The sequence below is a fragment of the Anarhichas minor genome, unplaced genomic scaffold, assembly GCF_050575085.1.
Source record: "Anarhichas minor isolate MPS153535 unplaced genomic scaffold, ASM5057508v1 ptg000021l, whole genome shotgun sequence".
Taxonomy (NCBI): domain Eukaryota; kingdom Metazoa; phylum Chordata; class Actinopteri; order Perciformes; family Anarhichadidae; genus Anarhichas; species Anarhichas minor.
Genome location: NW_027466467.1, coordinates 9,174,490 through 9,194,227, shown reverse-complemented (window position 1 = coordinate 9,194,227; position 19,738 = coordinate 9,174,490). Strand labels below are relative to the sequence as shown.

The 19,738-nt window shown below is 44.8% G+C and overlaps 1 protein-coding gene across 2 annotated transcripts; it reads right to left on the bottom strand.

The window, feature by feature from the left end:
* Positions 1–116: 116 nt before the first annotated feature.
* tnks1bp1 (tankyrase 1 binding protein 1) lies at positions 117–19,424 on the bottom strand. 2 transcript variants are annotated; one of them, XM_076095764.1, is made up of 10 exons: positions 19,264–19,424; positions 15,789–16,820; positions 11,870–14,744; positions 3,956–4,056; positions 3,236–3,329; positions 2,890–3,034; positions 2,608–2,744; positions 2,284–2,483; positions 2,105–2,190; positions 117–1,055 (listed from the first exon to the last, which is right to left on the bottom strand). In XM_076095764.1, exons 2-9 carry the CDS (start codon positions 16,808–16,810, stop codon positions 2,115–2,117), a joined length of 4,650 nt encoding a protein of 1,549 aa, XP_075951879.1. In that variant the 5' UTR covers positions 16,811–16,820; positions 19,264–19,424; the 3' UTR covers positions 117–1,055; positions 2,105–2,114. The 2 variants fall into 2 exon arrangements, with proteins under 2 accessions (XP_075951879.1, XP_075951880.1); XM_076095765.1 differs by lacking the exons at positions 117–1,055; positions 2,105–2,190; positions 2,284–2,483; ... (2 more) ...; positions 3,236–3,329; positions 3,956–4,056 and adding an exon at positions 7,652–8,065.
* Positions 19,425–19,738: the final 314 nt, after the last annotated feature.

The following is a 19,738-nucleotide window of genomic DNA, read 5'->3' as shown; positions in this document are numbered from 1 at the left end:
ATATTTCCAAGTTGTGTCTTAATACTGACCAGTGGACGTGTGCGTCTTCATGCTCCACGGCATGCCCACCTTTTGCACTGTGGTGTGAAAGCTTCCCATGAAAAACATACACTCGATTGCATTTCATAGAAAAGTTTTAATAAAATTCCCTCAATTTCCTCTTATCATACAGCATGTTGATCTTAAATGATTACAGCAATGATGACAGTCACTCTTTAACAATAAAAAGGCACATAAAAACATCTGGAGCAGATTTCTGGGTTAAAGATTTCACAAAACACACTTCCTGATTCTGTTATAGCGTGCTCAGAATTCCCTCCAAGCTCATTGTAGATTTTCTAATCAGCTATTGGGCGTTTTCATAAAAACCAGGAAGTGCATCTTTAAGTTTTGTGGACCTGGAAAGAGAAGACCGACATTCATGGTGCAACAAATAGAACAATTCCCCTGACCATGTTACTACAGTTAGGTACTTGATTATTCTATTGCTTAGCTGTACTGTATGGACGGTCATTTGTTATATATATTTTTTAAAGTGCTTAAATGTATATTTGAGACAATCTGCGATTGGAAAGATGACGTAAAAGGCATTTTTGTACAATTTAAACTAAAATACACACAAGGTGCGATCCATTATTTATGGTCGGTATTTTCTGTACATATGTGTGTATGTGTGAAGGTAGATATCCAGCTGAAGGCCTAGTGTCATCAGTCCCTGTCAGCATATGATGGACTAACACATTCACACAACAAGACAATCCATGGCTTTGCTCTAAATTACGTTGGTGTCCTCCCCCTCCATTGAGCCTCTGTACAGCAGTAGATAAAACATGTACTTGGCATTAACACATCACAGTCTTGGCACAATGCCTCGGCACCATATTTCATTTACAAGCCAGAAAAGCCTGAACTCCCCTCCTGCATATCTCAGTGAAGGTCCAAATTAAGGCACTCAAAGATGAAAATAGAGCAATCGTGGCAAGGCGTCTGTCAGCAAGCAGCAGCAGCTGAGATGGATTGATTCGTGCTGAACAGCAATGGCGCAGTGTCGTCTCCTTAAGGGAACAAGAGAAAGAAAAGTTCAGGAAGAAGTTTTCCAAATCACAGACTACAGGAGGCATCAACTTTATGTAATATATTTGATCAGATGTCGTTTGTTGGATGGGTTTATCTGTAAGTAATCTACACTGCCACGAGTGCATTCATTTTCAGCAACAGTGGCGGTCAAATCCATAACCCTGTTACATCGGCATGTCCTTTTCACTTACTGTAGCTGATGTACGTGAAGGTAAGAGCAAAAATGTAGCTGCTAGCAGCAATTCCACAAAATTGAGGATGTCTTTACCCACTGTGCAATTTAGATCTTGACAGGAGAAAGCTTTTCAGAAATATGGCCCACTTCCTGTTTTGGTCTTCGCTGTCAGTATTTTACACAGTCGCATCAAATAACACACGTGTTCCTGACAGCGCTGCCGGAAAGTTCAAACCATTCGCTTTCTGTTATCGCAAACCTATTCAGCTGTCTTGTATTATGACTCACAAGCTTATTAGTCCTTTTGAATAATGCCTTCACTCCTACAGTAATTCAGAGTATAAGCCAAATGTCAAAAATGTTCTTGCTCAACGCTCCTCTATGGCTGAGCCTTTTAAGTCCAATATAATGCTCAACATATCACAAGCAATGTATGGGTTATGAACAAGTGCTTGTTATTAATACCAGTATCAGAATTCTGTTGCTAAATAGGAAAGTCACCCAAAAGATGCTTTTTATTCATACATAGTGTGCCCACTGGCTCATCTTTTTATGAGAGGAAGCTAAAAGTATTTAACAGAATTAGAATGCTGGTAAAATTAGAAAAAAAGAAAGAAGAGTTATGTTGAGACATGAAAAAGGTTTAGGTGATTCAAAAATGCAAAAAACATGTCGCTCCTGATGTACTAACTCTAAAATGTAAAGAAAACCCCCCTGAAAGAACAATAGGTGGTTGGTCCCAAGTCTATAACAAGGAAAAAGCTGAACTTTCTTTTTAAATTCATATTTTATTATGTAGAAAAGAATCAGTGTCTTTGGAATTTCAATTATCACCTCATCCATATGGCTCACCTGCGTCTGGCTAAGTCTCGCCGTCGTACTGACTGAGGCGCTTCTTAGACTTCAGCTCTTTCAGCCATGCGGGAGAGGAGACGGCCCTGAGTGGCACACAGAATCACAGGTGAGAGGAGTGTCATGATTAAAGATTTTTATACATTTTTGGAAATGTGCTGTCATGCTCTTTTTCTCACCCTCCGTCCATGCCGCCTATGGGCGGCAGCACTCGTGCAGCACCCGCAAGACGAGCGGCAGGGCGAGGAGAGCGGGACAGTTGTGAGGGAGGCGGTGCTACTTCCTCTTTTTGACTTTCCTTCTCCTCTCTTCCCTTGTCTTCTTCTGCTTCGTCTCCTCCTCCAGTTCCTCCTCCACTTGTTCTCTTTTTTAGCTGAGCCTTGGGGAGAAAGTGAAGGACACTTTTCTCAAATGCCGCCCACCATGTTACGGATCACGCAGTTTATTATGAAAACTGGGAAACATACGTATACTGAAGCTCTTCTCAAACTCTGAGAACTTACTATTAAGGCTGCAGGGCTCAAACCAGGGAACATGGGGACTCTCTGAGAGGTGGGAGGAGGAGAACACAGTATCTTCAGTTTAGGCTGCTCCTCCTCAGAGTCCGAATCCCTTTGCTTAGAAGATGCCTCATTTTCATCTAAAAACACAGATATAATGGCTCAGTCAGTACATGCAGTAAATCCACATTTCCAGACCGCATTTAGTCTGGAACGGATATGTTTGATTGATCCATTGCTTGTTTGTTTGAAAAGTTTGGATGACATTATGGATGCAGCAGTAACCTGTGGATTCAGAGATCCCCCAGTCCGGGCTTTCCATCACAGGAAAACCTCCACGTAGCGAGCGTGGCGGGCGAGTCCGATTTCGCCTCTTACCCAGATCTGCCTTCGATCTCTGTGCGCTGGTGTCGAGCAGATTAGTGGAGCTCTGTGTACCGACACACACACACACACACACACAGAATCCAGCAAGCAATGAACACACTGTTTAACGGACCTGATGCAAGAGTGCGTGTTTTCCCAGATAGGTTTGCAAATGAACAACCAAACTACACGTTAATGTTTGTAGTGTCGTGTTTGTGTCACCATTCGGGAAAGGGGGGAGGAGTAGAAATAAAGAATCACTAACCTCAGGGAATGGAGCGTGCTCAGGCTCACTGTGAAAGTCAGTGGTATCAACGTCTTCAGAGACTTCAGGAACCTGGTCAGGGACGAGCTTTGGACTGAAGAGAGACGAGGCTTTTTAAAATCATGTATGAGCCCAGAATGAAGTTATAACTAAAAGGACATTGCTTAGATGCTTTCAGTCCAAGTTCAGGAGTTTTCTGAGTTCCTGTGTTGTGCTCTATTAGCCACAAGGGGGCACAGAGAGCTCAAGTCTAGAAGAAACCTGATGTCACATTTTAGTTTGCAGCTACACTTAGTTGGGTTGTCACAGGTTTTATATTTAAAAAACAGAAAATGCTAATTGCATGTCTGGTTATGCTGAATATTTAAGTTTTGTCATTGCAAAAGTTGTTATCGGTTGCACTACATGCTCCGCTGATCATACTGTGAAGCCGGAGCTTAACTCGGCCCTCCAAACCCAAACTGCACTTTCAGGCTACTTACTTTCAGACGTCAGTGTCAGATAGCTACAGAATAGAGCTTCTATTTGCAGGTGTGCTCAGTTTGAATAAAATAATCTCAATGTGAAGCCACAAGACACAAGACACAAGGAAAGACACTTCAACCTGTCCGGTCCTGTCTGTCTCCCATTAAGGGAGACGAAAGATACAGTCTGCAGTTCACAGCATGTGTGTGTGTGTGTGTGTGTGTGTGTGTGTGTGTGTCTAGGGTGTGTATATACCTGTCAATGTCAGATGTCTGTTCACAAGCCCCATTCTGCTTGTCTGGCTCATTGCTGATCAAAGCATCAGTGTCCTCGTCGTTTATGCTATAACTGTTAACCTGAGACAGAGACAGAGACAGAGACAGAAAGACATTCAATTAAACTGGAAAAAACATATCATATCATGCATCAGAACCAGAGACATGTTTTGCTAGACTGAACTCCAGATAACTACCACTGCTCCTCTTCCTCTCTCTATTAGATCGACTGCTTTATCACACAAAAAAATCAAATGATGTGCTGTTCTGTAAATCTGCACATTAGAACTTCACATTGCGGCGCTGAGGCAGAGAGAGAAACCGGACTGTGTGCTGAGCCAAGATCAGTAACTACAGAGGGAGAGAGAGGACTAAGGACCAGCCAAGCATGCATCTTTTAATGAGCCGGTCACAGAGGCTGGGCTGTCCTCAATAAACACCATGAGCACCGGCATACACACCTATATGCCCACACTGACACACTCACGCTGTCACGCCCACATGCTGGAATGCATGGACACACACACACGCACACCCACACACACAAACACGTTCCAAACAAAAGCAACTACTGTGCACTTCCTCGCACACATTCCTTTAAGCTCGCTTCACATTTTGTCAAGGGGCACATCCCGCTGTTGTGTCGTCTGATGTTGTCACCTGGATACAACACAACACTCTCGTAAACACCGCTGCCCTCTGTACGATTTCACACACACACACACACACACACATCTCATCTCCTGCAAAAGTCAGTTTATTACTCTACGCCATTTGCACAATGCCTGTTGTCTGGCAACATCACAGCATGAATGACTAGGCTTCCAGTGATTTTCCTACAACCCCAGAATGTGTTTAGATGCAGAGACAAACAGAGTCTGTTCTAGCAGAGACAAAGTCTACGGTGGTGCAATTACATCATTTTTCAGCACATCACGGAGTTGAAAACGTTCCTTTCATTTTAGTCCAAAAAGCTTCTTGTGAATTCAAAAATGGTCTTTATTCATTTTTATAAATGTTTCCTCTTTGGCAGTGGTACGAGTACAGCGTGCAACACTGGGCACGTGTATGAAATGTTGTCTGTCTGGCGCAGGTAGCATGAAGGAGGGTTTATCAGAGCTTTTCTGCTGTTACCTGTAGGTCTGTCACTATGAGCGGTACGTGTTTGTCGAGCTTTAATGTACATCTGCACAGCCTGTTTCAGAGTGACGTACACATTATGGAAACCCTTTACAGGCATTGTGTTCCTTATTTTAAAAAGTATTGTAAAAATAATCCACACAACGACAATCTCTAAGTGTCGACATAAACTACAACTCTAATCTGCAATAAACCTGTCAGTGAGAATGTGCCGGTGTGCTCTGGAGGGCGGAGGACGTACAAGCCAAGACAGAGTGGACTTTATTATAGTTTACCTCCAAAACATTTTTTGTCAAGGTTGATGGAATGTGCAAAGACAGCTTGTTTGTGGCGCAGTGGAGAAGATTCCGTCTAAAGATGCCACACGCACAACTAACCGAGACGCTTCTACAGAATAATAGATGAAGACTGACAACAAAACATCCCCTCGAATAAAGGAAAGTGATGGATCATCAAATTAAAAGTGGACATATAGCCTGCAGGTTGTTTTCTCCTTTTGGTCTTTGTAGCTCCTGTGTGCTGAAACCCACATATACAAACACAGACACACACACACACACACACACACACACCCTCACTTCCAGTCAGCAGCCACAGTAAACACTACAAAACTAACAAGACAGATTTCAGCCTGTATATGTCTCAAAAAACTAACTCCTGTATTGCAGATGGCGCCCAAAGATACATTTTTGTTTTATCTCCAAAGCAGATGATGATGAGATATATATATAAAGAGATTAGTATTAAGTAAATCACATATAGCTGCTATTATGCTATTTTGGCAGAAGATTTCCTGTAGACCTTTACAACATGCTACATTGAAGGCTTTCTCATCGTTAAGTCTTTTATAATACTTGCTTTATCTTAACAAAACAATATTATAACATTTAAATAAACGTGTGTACTGGGGTATAGTGTTCGTACTTCCAAAAAAATAGTCCTGAATTATACGTATTATCAGTATTATGTAATTAAAACATAATTATAATCCAATGCAATGGTTATTATAATAAATGTATTAGGCTCTAATGTAATGATATATAGAGCTAAAAAGCTGTAAAATGGCAGCAGGACTAAACCAGCTTGAACTAAAGATCAACACAGAGGGTGCAGACATACTTGGATAAACCTTGTCTAACTGTGTCCCACTATGTTGTAGTTATAGCTTTACCTCTGACACACACCGCAGACACAGACGGAAAGGGCAATGCATGTCCACTGATACAAACACTGCATTCGGACAACTTTATCAGATAACTTCCTGTAACACTGCCGCTGCCTATACTGCGCTCCCTTTTCACATTTGCATGGTTATCTGTGAACACATGGACGGGGAGTTATTACACTATCGAGAGACATGGAGCTGTTAAAATCACCGAAGCCCTTGGGTCTTCAATTTGACAAACCCCAGGCCCTAAAAGCTGCTACTGTATGTTCATTCATCAATGTACCGATCTGTCAATTAAAATGAGCTAGTCAAACCTTTACAGGCTATTAATGCCAAATCTGACTGTCATTTGTCAGGTGAATTATTTAGACGCGACCTGTATATGATAAGAACAGAGCATTTCAGAGCCTTCATTGGTCTCTGCTGGTTGACTACATCAGCTCTTACAGAGCAGGGCTCGGCGGCTCTCCTCTGCAGACTCTGCCGACTTCTGACGGAGAAGCGACGCAGGGATCTCCTGCTACGTCTGGCGAAGCTACGCAGCGGGGACACGGCTCTCTGAAACCTTCCTCGTCCATCCGCACCTTCTTCTTCTTCCTCCTCCTCTTTACCCTCTTCCTCCTCCTCCTCCTCCTGCTTCTCTTCTGCGTTGCCCCACACCAGCTCCAGAGCCCCTTGCAAGGAGCGCCGCACGCCCCCCACCCAGCCCGCCACCTGCAGCTGGGCAGCCGACAGCTTCCCTCCAAAGTACTGCATGGTGGAGAAGCTCACACGGCTGCTCGTCCAGGCACTAGGGTCACCATGGGAGGGAGGGGGGGAATGGGTCACCAGAGAAGAAGGCAATTTCTGGGTGAGTCAGAAAGCTGCGTCTGTGATCCACCTTTCAGTCGTCATTTTACAATAAGCAGAAGGTAAAGAGAGCACAAGTTGTGTTTGTTTGGTGAGAAGGTTTTCGGACGTCATAAAAAAACAGATATAGTCCATCTTTCATCTGAGCGTGATCCATCCTCTATATCCATGTTTTTTGTGGTTCAGGTCACACAAACTTCCTGGAACGGTCTATTATTTGCTGTCAGTGAAGAAGTAAATAGTCTGACTTAGCCATGTGTTTGCACTGTGACAACACTATTCCACAGCAGCATCCACGACGATGGATGTGACTTCCTGAACAGCAGCGTCCCGAAGAAAGACTTCCCCCATTATCGCATAATGATCCGTTTAAAAACACACTGACAGAACTCTCGTCAAAAGAGAAAAGAAAAATCTCTTGGCAGTAAAAAAACAAAATAGCAATGAAGCTGTTAGTCCTGCACACAACAGTTGTAAAGATGACCTCTTTTCATGTGCACCTCCTCTCTCTCTCTCTCCTTTGATCAGACTCCTACTGCCACTGTTTGCTTCTGTACCTACGTCCCAGTTGACATCACAACTCCATTTTCAATTCAAGAGAAGAAAAAAAAAGGAAAAGCAGCGTGGGAAATATCCGGCACTCCGACCATCCAACGCCAGGTAGAGGGAGGTAGATCACCCCTCCACACCTGAGTGATTTCACAGAGCGCCAACACAAAGCACAGGTCTGTGCTCGGATGTGGAAAATCCAGAGGGACGGAAGGTGCGGCAGGCTGAGGCCTTTAGGTGCTTTTCCGCACACCTCCCTCTCCCCCGTAGGTAAATGATGCAGGTAACTCAATGAGTCAGGTCTTTGTGAGCGGGGTTCGGCAGAGGGAACAGCAGAAAACACAACAGGAAGACTTTTGGAGAGTTGAGAGGCAGTTTGGAGCGCTAGATGAGTGAGAGAATGGACAGTGGACATGTGAACTTTCCTGTCTGCGGTGTAGCCCATCCTCCTTTGAGTGTATGTGTGCCAGAAAGTGTGTGTGTAAGAGGGGGGCAGACAGAGACAGAGAAAGAGGGGCACCATGTATGGTCATTCTGACCCGCTGCCCTGCTGACCAGATCCAAATGAGGACATGATAAGCACATAGCTCTTCTCCCTGTAAGATCTATCTTTCAGTCAGTAACCTGAATGAGGGCACACGGTTGGTTGGCTGCACAGCTTGTGTTTGCCCAGTAAACACTTTCCTCATTATGTCCTGTCAAAATAAAAGCCTTTCTCCGCCCACACAATGGCGTCTTTGATGTGGAGGGTTTTTGTTTCTTGCTGCGCAGATATATTTAAAAAGATTTTATTCAACTTTACTGTTTAGTGATATGTTATAGCAGTGAAATGTGCTCTACATGAGATAAACGTGTTGGTATCTGTGCCGCAGAAGAAGGAAGTGCAATTCTTAAGAGCAGCAGTGCCACTCAGTGGTGAAAACAGGGCTGCACGCTCACCCTCAGGTCCAACTAAAGCACAATGCCTCCTTACAGTAGCTCAGTGCTTTTGTGAGTTGGTTTGTTTGCTTAAGCACACACAGCAAACAGAAACGCGATATCACAAAGACGCATGTCCCCACACACACACACACACACACACCCACACACACACACACACACACACACACACACACACACACACACACACACACACACACACACACACACATACACACACAGTTCAGGGCTCCAGATTTCAGTGTTTTCATGAAGTCTGCAAAAATGTTGCATGTTCAAACAGGTGTTGAACCGATCTGCCTTGACTGGCATGGCCCTATCAGCTGTTCACTCCCTCTGGTGTACTGTGATAAGGCGTCACGCACCACCACGCCTTGATCCGTTCACCTTGAACTGTTTGCTGCCTTGTCTCCTTTCATAATAAAGCGGGATCAAGCTTTCCTGTCATTTTCGGATGTTTAATCCGGTCTTTGAATGTGAATCAACTGAAGCACAAAAGAAGCATTTTGATATCCATGTACCATATAATAAGCATAGCAGCACTAACAAAAGAGTTCACACTCGGCTAATTTGTAAGAGAAAAGTGGTCGGATTCTTCCTCACATCTTTACAGACTTATAATTAACAACCTACAATTGCACACAAGCTACAAATGAATACCTTCATTATAAATTGGAAGGGGGATGACATTGATTTTACTAGTCAGAAGTAGAAAGTTTACTCCTCTCATGAAACGAGCGTTATTGTTGTTGTTAGCAAGTTTATATATTTTTATATTCTCAGATTGGCTGAATGTTTTTCAACTAACACAAAAAGTAAAATTGAGAGTGGGTAATATTGAAAAGACCCCCTATCATCACCTACAAAGTCCTCATCACCTACAAAGCCCTCCACAACCTTGCCCCTTCATACCTTTCGGACCTCCTGTACCATCACATTCCCAACCGCAACCTCAGATCTGCTGACGCCAACCTCCTTACCCCCCCTACTCTGTCCAAGCATCGGACCTGGGGGGACAGGGCCTTCTCCGTTGCTGCCCCCTCCCTCTGGAACTCCCTGCCCCAACACCTCAGACATTCTTCGTCACTTGCCACTTTCAAAACTGCACTTAAAACTCACCTATTCAAATCTGCTTTTAACCTCTAAAGTCAGTCATGTATGTTTTCTTTCTTTCTTTTCATGTTTATTTTATTTTTTATTTTTTTTCTTACTGTTATGTCGTATATTTTGTCCTTATTATAAATGCTTCTATTGTTTCTGTTTTTAACATGTAAAGTGTCTTTGAGTGCCTTTTAAAGCGCTATATAAATAAAATGTATTATTATTATTATTTATTATCATAGAAGGCATATGTGTAGCATTTCTTTCAATATTGCAGTATCTTTACATATTTTGATATAGTACGTGTTATTGAAAATGAATTAAGAAACCTAAAATGCGGGGGAAAAACAGACAGGAAGGTCAGATATTAGTTAATGCAATCGTTTGATATATTGGTTGCAAACAAACAGTTTAGCTTAGCATAAAGACTGGAGACGGGGACAGAGCTAGCTTCTCTGAGAGTTAATGTATTAATTGACAAGCTTTGGAGGTGCTGGTACGCAGGTCTTGTTACCCGTTGTTACCAGAGCCAGGCTAGCTGTCCCCCCCTGTCCCTAAACTTTATGCTAAACTAAGATAAGCTAAGCTAAGCTGCTGGATCCAGCTTAATATTTAAGTGTGGTGTCAATTTTCTAATCTAACTCTCAGCCAGACAACGCATAAGCGTATTTATAAAATGTGTAACTATACCTTTAAACTCATAACAAATCAGAGTTCTTCATCATATTGATTTTTTTTTACAATGACCAAATACTACATGAGCTGTTAAAGGGTTAGATATGACAACATGTATGATGGAAAACATATCTCTATTGTCTCTTGGTACATATTGTCACATCGTCACTAAATTTAGTCGCAGATCTTGAATGAAGCATTTTAAATCATAATCATTTGCTAAATATTGATGCTTTAAATCAAATGGACTTCTGTATTACAAATAGTCTACATACTTAACATGTAGTCTATTCAATGCTGATTTGATTACTTTAGTAAATGGTGATTGCTAATTCCTATTAAAGTGGATAAATATGGTGACGGGAGAGGCTGACTGTATTACGACACCAAACGTAAATCTAACATCATAGGCTGAACCCTCTCACTGGCTTTGCTGTGAAACCACTCACGTCGTGTTCGGAAACATTTCTATCCGCAGAAACTCACCCATAGCTGCTGGAAATATTCCATCCAAGAGGCCCATGAGAACCAATCCATTCCTCCTTCATATGCTCATCAATATATAGATATTTCTTCTTTTAAAATGCCTCTTACTTTGAAAATATATAAAAAAATAACACACAAATAGAAGCGAAACAAAAGTAGGTGACAGACTATTGCGCAACAAGCTGCAGAGGAACCTCACTTCCTGTTAGATTTCTTTCCGTTCTAACCACACATCTACTTTCGTGCACCACTAGACATGAAGTTCATCCAGTTTGATGGACTGTTACTGTCTTTTTCTCACCACACACATACCATCTTCAGTGATTTGAGTGCCGTTTGAGAATCATAGAAATATGTTGTTGTTTCTTTATCGCCACGCCTCGTAAATCAACACTTATCCTTCTCCGAGACTATTAGTATGTTTCATTTTTATTTGAATAAAATCCGCCCTTGCTGTCAGCAGATACTACTACTGACACGTGACACATGCTTGTTTCATCACTCAATGTCACGCCTAGACACACAAACGCACGTTCTTAAGCTGTGACTGAAACAGGGTGAAGCAAGTACAACGAGATGTCTTTTCCCGTGTTTCAGGAATGCCGATGTGCTGGTGCAGGTGAGGTGTGTGTGTGTGTGTGTGTGTGTGTGGCTGCCAGGCGGACCGCATCTACATGTACACTCCTGTCTCTGTACTAAAACCTCACCCTACCTGAGACATTAATCAATGTCTGCTTCCATATTGTGCTGGTGTTCACAACTAAATCTGTCAAGAGTGGGTTTAAAGTGGGGATGTACCGATCCGATTGACAGCTGGGCTTTGGGTATCGGTCGATACAGAGTACCGATCTGATACCAGTGTGTAGTGGGAGTGGGATCTTTTGTGTGTAAAGCAACATCGAGCTTAAATCAAACATGGCTTTCCTAACATTGTAAAACAAAATGAAGTTGCATTCCAACAGAACCGGGACTGAATGTTGTATTTACCTCCTGCTCGTCTTCTTCTTCCACTTCATCCTCATCTGTCTCCTCCGCTTCCCCCCTCTGCGTCTCCTTTTCCGCTTCCTCCTCCTCCACCTGCGTGGAGATGAGCTGTTCCTCCTTCTCCTTCTCCTCCTCTTCCTCTGTCGGCTCTGGGCTGTCTGGTTTTTCCACCTGCTCCAGCGCTCTATATCCCAGAAGAGTGACAGTGTCCGGTGGCGCCTGGACGTCCTCTTTATCCTCAGAGACAGCTGACCGACTGTGGGTGAGCGGACTCGTTTCTACTTTAGCCTGCGAGCCCCATCTCTTCCGTTTGACGGAAAAGTCGTCGAAATCCACGCTAGCCGGAGACGGTCTGACGGAGAAGTCATCGTAAACAACTTCCACCCGACTCTTTGTCATTTCCTGTCGTATTGTTCTCTCCAACTCTTCCACTCTTTCTTTCTCCGCCTGCCTCTTCCTTTCCTCCTCTCTCTGTCTCTCACTCTCCATTCGCCTCCCTCTCTCCATCTCTTCTTTTTCTTGCTGTTCTTTCAGCCTCCTTTGCCTCTCTCTTTCTCTTTCCTTCGCCTCCTCCCTTAATCTTTCTTCCTCCCTCTCCTCTTGTCGGAGTCTCTCCTCTTTCTGTCCCGCCCTCTCCCTGTCCTCCTCTGTCTTTCTCTGATACATCAACTCCGACTCCTTCTCTCTTTCCTTCTCTTCTTCTTCTCCTCCCAACCTCTCCGTCCTGTTCACCCACTCTGTTTCCCACTCCTCCTCTCTTTCTTTCTTTTTGTTAATTTCCTTCTCTCTCAGTTTTCCCTCCAATCTGTAATCCTCAAGGTTTTCCTTCAATCTCTCCTCCTCCTCTCTCAGCCTCTGTCTTTCTCTGTCCTCACTCAGTCTCTCCTCTTTCTGTCTCGCCCTGTCCCTGTCCTCCTCTGTCTTTCTCTGATACATCAACTCCGACTCCTTCTCTCTTCCCTTCTCTTCTTCTTCTCCTCTTAAGCTCTCCGTCCTTTTCACCCACTCTCTTTCCCACTCCTCCTCTCTTTCTTTCTTTTTGTTAATTTTCTTCTCTCTCAGCTTCTGATTTTCTCTTTCTTCCCTCAGTCTCTCCTCTTTCCTCGCCTCCTCATTCAATCTCTCTTTTTCCCACTCCTCCTCCTTCAATCTCTCTTTTTCCCGCTCCTCCTCCTTCAATCTCTCTTTTCCCCTCTCCTCCTCCTTCAATCTCTCTTTTTCCCTCTCCTCCTCCTTCAGTCTCTCTTTTTCCCTCTCCTCCTGGTCTTGTTTTAATCTCTCCTCTTTCTGCTTCGCCCTCTCTCTTTCCTCTTCTCTCTGTCTCTGCCGCAGCAACTGCATCTGTTTTTCCCTCTCCATCTCTTCTTCTCTCAGCCTCTCCCGTTTCCTCTCCTCTTCTTTCAACCTTTCTCTCTCCCGGTCCTCCTTCATCTGTCTCGCAACGTCCTCGTCCTTCAGCCTCTCTCTCTCCATTTCCTCCTCTTCCTTCTGCCTTGCCCTCTGTCTCTCCCTTTCCTCCTCTTCCTTCTGCCTTGCCCTCTGTCTCTCCCTTTCCTCCTCTTCCTTCTGCCTTGCCCTCTTTCTCTCCCTTTCCTCCTCTTCCTTCTGCCTTGCCCTCTGTCTCTCCCTTTCCTCCTCTTCCTTCTGCCTTGCCCTCTCTCTCTCCCTTTCCTCCTCTTCCTTCTGCCTTGCCCTCTGTCTCTCCCTTTCCTCCTCTTCCTTCTGCCTTGCCCTCTCTCTCTCCCTTTCCTCCTCTTCCTTCTGCCTTGCCATCTCTCTCTCCCTTGCCTCCTCTTCCTTCTGCCTCACCCTTTCCTTCTCCCTTTCCTCCTCTTTCTTCTGCCTTGCCCCCTCTCTCTCCCTTTCCTCCTCTTCCTTCTGCCTCGCCCTTTCCTTCTCCCTATCCTCCTCTTCCTTCTGCCTTGCCCTCTCTCTCTCCCTATCCTCCTCTTCCTTCTGCCTCACCCTCTCCTTCTTCCTTTCCTCCTCTTCCTTCTGCCTTGCCCTCTCTCTCTCCCTATCCTCCTCTTCCTTCTGCCTCACCCTTTCCTTCTTCCTTTCCTCCTCTTCCTTCTGCCTTGCCCTCTCTCTCTCCCTATCATCCTCTTCCTTCTGCCTCACCCTCTCCTTCTTCCTTTCCTCCTCTTCCTTCTGCCTCACCCTTTCCTTCTTCCTTTCCTCCTCTTCCTTCTGCCTTGCCCTCTCTCTCCCCCTTTCCTCCTCTTCCTTCTGCCTTGCCCTTTCCTTCTCCTTTTCTTCTTCTGCCTTTCGTTGCCGCTCCTCTTCCAGCTTGAGTGATGCCTGTTCGTGGTCCTCTGCTCTCCGTCTTCTTTCAAATTCCAAATGTTTCAGTCGCTCCTCATCATCATCATCATCCTTCCTCTGAAGACCTCCTACTCGTGTGTAGGCAGGCACTGAAACAGGGATCTCCTTCTCAGCTTCACCCTCAGAAGCCTCTTCTTCTTCTTCGGAATCGGTCGGTGAGCCCAGGATCACGGGTGGCCCACCGTCGTCTCTCTCCACGACACCGAAGCGAACAGAGCGGCGTTTGACGTTGTCCCTCTTTGGAGCATGTCGAGCACTTTCCCTCTCATCCGAGTCTCCCTCATCGGTGGCACTGTGGGCTTTAGACGAGCTGCGATTGCGTAGCTGGACATCACCCTCCGCCGATCTGTTTAGCATATGCTCTACTCTGGAGCTGTCCGACGACTTGAATTCAGTGGGAGCGTCTTTAGACATCTCCGTTGAGGTCTCTGTGGGTTGTTCAGCCTTTGAAGAAAGATCCACTTCCTGACTGGACAACGTCCCCGTTACAGGAGGCTCAGCGGGTGGTATTTTGGGGGTCTTCTCTGCTGTTGGAGCAGTCGCTGGCTCAAAGCTGTGGAAGACAGAACAGCGGTTCAAGGTTTTATGATCCTGAGTCAAAGGAATCGTCCACAGATCGATGGCAGAGCTCACACCTGTCTTATCAATACATCCAAGCTCATTTTGACATATTCTTTGATACCTCTCTCAAGACTGCGTGCTCAATACAAAGCCACAGCCAGCAGTTGGTTAGCATAGCTTAGCATAAAGACTGGAAACTGGGGAAACAGCTAGCTTCTGTCCAAAGTTAAAGAAATCTTTCACTTGCCTCTTGTTGTATCTAGCCATTCAGATTATTAGTCAAACACACTGTTGACAGTTTTCATAGAAAACTATTTCTTTGTGGTAAAGGCGTTCCAACTGTTGACAGTGAAATCTCTCCTCAAACCAGTGAGGACATGTTGCTGTTGAATCCTTTGAACGTCATTTTCAATGCTGCAACACAAACTAAACTCTATTCACATCTATTGTACTGGTGTTGGAATAGAGCGGCGCGATACTGGAGGGTAAGTGAGAAACTGGGAGAACTGTAAAAAACTCTATATTGTGTACTCGTATTGTAGGTTGGACAGCTAATCTTCTGGCCTGGTTTGCACTCTTATCTAGATTAAGGACATAAATCTGTTTTTTTACCACACTGCTGCTGATGGCCAGATAAAGTACAGTAAGTATGGAGACACAAAGGACGAGAAGACAAAGCTGGTGACACAAACAGTTCAAGACCTGCACTCTTCTCTCCATGATTTTTTGGCAGAAACTGGAAACCAATATAAGAACTATATCCACTCTGCAGTGTGAGTCCTGCACGCACCAATAAAGAGCCAATTTTACAAAAAGAAATTCCTGAGCAGAAACATAAATTAGAACAAGAAGTGATCACAAAAGATGAATCTGAAATGAAAATTATAACCCTGGCCAACAGCCAACCACAATAAGTGCAGTTAACCTTAAAATAAACGCGCTTGATTGCACTTGCAAGAGAAACATGTTCTTTCACTCGTGTCTTAAAATGTCACCAAACACATATCAGCACAGACGAAAGGAACGGCTCACTCACCTCTTAGAGCGATTTCGGGGCACAACCCGAGGCTGCTTCTCAGTCTTCGGACCCTCAGGGGTCTTTTCCGTGGCCCACTTCTTGATTCTCTCCTTCACACCCTTCACACCTTCCGTACCGTTTACAACTTCCGGCTCGTCTCTCGTCGTCATGGCCTCCGGCCTCGACGACGAGTCAAACAGGAGACTGATCCTGCGTTTTATGCTGCCTCCTCCGCTGTAGTCCTCCTTCGGTGCTCCGTCGTCACCCTCTCTGTTTGGCGGCTCGGACGTCGTGAGGCTCGGCTCCGGATCCGAGGGCTCTGGTTTGTTTGCGTCCTCCGTGCTGCCGGTTGTGGAGATGGTGGCAGTGGGCTGGGGGGGCAGAGACAGGCCGGCCGACTCAAACCTCGAGGTGAGCTCCATGGACAGGCGCTTCCTGCTGCCGCCCCATCGATTCGCTAGGCTGTCCGCAGAAGAAACGTCGCTTGCTGCTTCTTCGAGACTTTGGATGACGGAAGCCTCAGCCTCGTCTTCTTTCTTTTTTCTGTCTGTCTCTGCTGAGTTTACAACGTCGGCGGATGCTTTGTGGTTTGCTTGGGTGACATCATCTCTCCGGGTTGGCTCGGACTCGGGTGTCTCTTTGGGTGGAGCGGTTTGTGTGACTGGATCAGATTTTCCTACACCAGAATCCGGAGTATCCTCTCCATGTGGGCTTGCTTTGCTTTCCCTGGTTGTGTTTGGCAGATCTTTGGCGAGCCCACCTACAGGGCTGGGTTTGGAATCTGAGGCGGTGGTTTGTTGAGGGGGTTTCCGAGCCGGGGTGGTCGCGGTCGGTTTGGGGACACTCGCGGCTTTAGATATTTCTGTCTGCTGTGTTGTCGTCTTTGAGGTTACACGGGCCGTCTTTGGGGCGTTGATGGAGCGAATGCTGGTGTTCTTCTGCAGGGAGAAGGGCTTGGGGGTGAGCCGAGGTTTGGGGGCCAGAGCTGGCTTGGGGTCAGAGGTGCCGCCAGTCTGGGACACCTCGACGGAGCTCTCCATGACTGAGTCGCTGAAAGAGGGGAGGAGAGGAAGTGTTTACATACAGCGAGCTGCATATTTACATTGAAAAAACATTGTCGCTTTCAGCCAACACACGGCCATGTTTTTTACAAAGAAGACTGAATGAGTCTGGTCTGTCGAGAGCAAACCAGTGAGGACGTGCTATGGAATCGTTTGAATGTCACTTTCAACGCTGCAACACAAACTAAATTCATTGGAATAGCTGCAAGAAAATACCTCAAAACCTGAGTAGCGAGATGCTCGAGGGTAACTGAGAAACAAGGATACTCTTTATTCTGAGCTCGTATTGTAGGTTGGATATCTAACTATTCAGACTTTGAGGTGGCCTGGTTTGCACTCTTATCTAGACTCATGAACTAAATCTGACCACAGTCTTGATATTACAAGCTGCGTTACTCATTTACCACACTGCTGCTGATGGCCAGACAAAGTACAGTAGGTCTGGAGACACACAGGAAGAGAAGACACAAACAGTTCTACATTTGCACTCTTCGCTCCATGATTCTTTGGCAGAAACTGGGAGACACTATGGAAGAGACTATAGGAAACCTCTCCTCTCTACAAGGAAACTGAACAACACACTATCCACTCTGCAGTGTGAATCCTACACGCACCAATGAAGAACAGAATATTGCAACAAAGAAGTGAGATTAAAAGTCTCATGTGTGGACATGAAAAGACTGATCTGCTGCATGCTTCTGATCACACAAATAGGTGAATCTGAAATGAAAAGTATAACGCTGGCCAACAGCCAACCACAATAAGTGCCATTAACCTTAAAACAAACATCTTGCTTGATTGCACTTGCAAGAGAAAGTTTCTTTAACTTACGTCTTAAAATGTCACCAAACACCGTCGGCACAGTTGAAAGGAAGGCTCACTCACTCTACCTCCACAGACACTTACCAATCACACTGAACAAAACACCAGAAACTATGAGAAGTCTTCCTGCCGGGATCTTCTTTTATTTCCTCCTCAGCAACAACAAAACTGCTTCCGACCGCAGTAAAGCGTTTCATTGGTCAGTTTCTTCCTCATGCCAAAGACCAGACCTGTCGAACTGTTGTGTCGCAAGTGACTAACAAAGGGTCCTCCTGTTGTGGATCTTTGATAACTTCATGACTTCAAAGAGTGCAAAAAGAAAGTAAGCAGCTGTCGTCATGTGATGACTACTACTCAGATCTCTTCAACACAAGTTGATAATGTAAATTTATAGGCTGTGAATTTGGATTGTCACTTTTAAACCCCACTTAACATGAGAAGATTTCAAACAGGCGGGTAGGAGCCACGTTGTCAGAGACTGACTGAAGGCCCGATGAGTCATCATCACACATGATCAATACGGTCTGAAGAACATGATCCCACAAGATCTCCACTTGAACTGAAACCACTGACGCATGAACAAGCTCCTCAGTACACCGTCACATGAGCGAAAAAGAGAGTTCACACATACACACACCGTGTGAAAAGAAAAGATAACAGTAGTGTTTCCAATTGTGTTACGCAGAATACCAAAGGCATTGTGTGTCGTCTGGTTTGACCTGTATTACTTTTGCACAAACCGGTAACTCCACGCCCAACAGTTTAAATACTTTGCAACTCTCAGAGTTTTGTCAGCAAAATGTGTCCCTCTCGCCTTTGGATCAAATGTATAAGGTGTATTTGTGCATGTTGTATGTTTGTTATCATGATCTTTTTGCTGCATGATAAGTGTGTTAAAAGGATCAGATTGGAATCTGTTACACTGTGTCCTGTTTGTTTCTGCTTTCCTCTTTTTTTACAGCTGGATTCCTAAGAAACAAACACTGTCTGGCAAATAAAGCTGCAGCTGATTGATGATTTTCTGCTGCGTATTCAGGCCACATTCAGGGAGTCAGTGGAAATCGTTGTGCAGCAGCACTTAGATTCTGGTTTCTTTATCTCTGTTTGCCTTTGGGTGTCTGTTGCCCTGCCAAGGCTGACGTTTCACTGGCTCCTCTTTATCGTTTCGCAGTCCACAGCTTTATTTACTTCTTTGAGCGATGCTGCGAGAAGCTAATCACGTAGTTTGGGATATAAAGTCTGGTCCTCAGAGAGGAAACCATGCCAATGTAATGCCTTGTGGCGCACGAGCTGCATGTAATTACAACGCGTATGCTTCGGTTGTTAATAAGTTACTAATAAACGCGTCAACAGTGAACTCCCAGTCGTTGAACCAGCGGTGTGTCCACTGAAACTGGACAAAGGGAACGGAGATATATCTGAATGCAACTTTTACGTTTAATTCAATCTTGGCTGTCAAGTCTTGTGTCAACGTTACATGAGGATACTCACCGTCAGGACATAACGTTACCCCAAATATTTACGTTACAAATACCCATAAAGATTGTGCACCTGCTGTTAACTGAACTTTTCCACCGGTTGAGCTATTTAACAGTTAACAGTTTATTTACCTTTTGTCTTCACGCAGTCATACAGGTGGAGGGAGGATGGAAGGAAGGAAGGAAAGAAGGAAGCGAGGAGAAGTTACAAAATAAAAATGCTTCTCAGTTTTCCGCGGTCGTCTCGCCTGCTGAGCTGTTGTCAGACTGTTGTTTTTTTAAAAGTCATTCTCACTCAGAGGACGTCAGGCTGCTCCTGCACCCAGCAGACACTCCCTCTTGCCCGCCACGCTGCTCCGGGCGTCAAGTTACACACAGAGAGACGCGGTTAGACCGGAAGTGGCGTTACTTCAAAAATAAAAGCACGATATCATTTAACAAGACCGTTGTTGAGAGGACGCTGTCTCCATTGTGTCCCACGGAGTCAGCTCTGTGCAGCGTTTCAATGAACTGAATTCAGTAAACTGAATTTTTTTATTAGGGGACCATAGAACGAGCCCCCAAGAGGAAGTGTTTATTTTCTGGCTTAAAATCCAATCTGTAAATT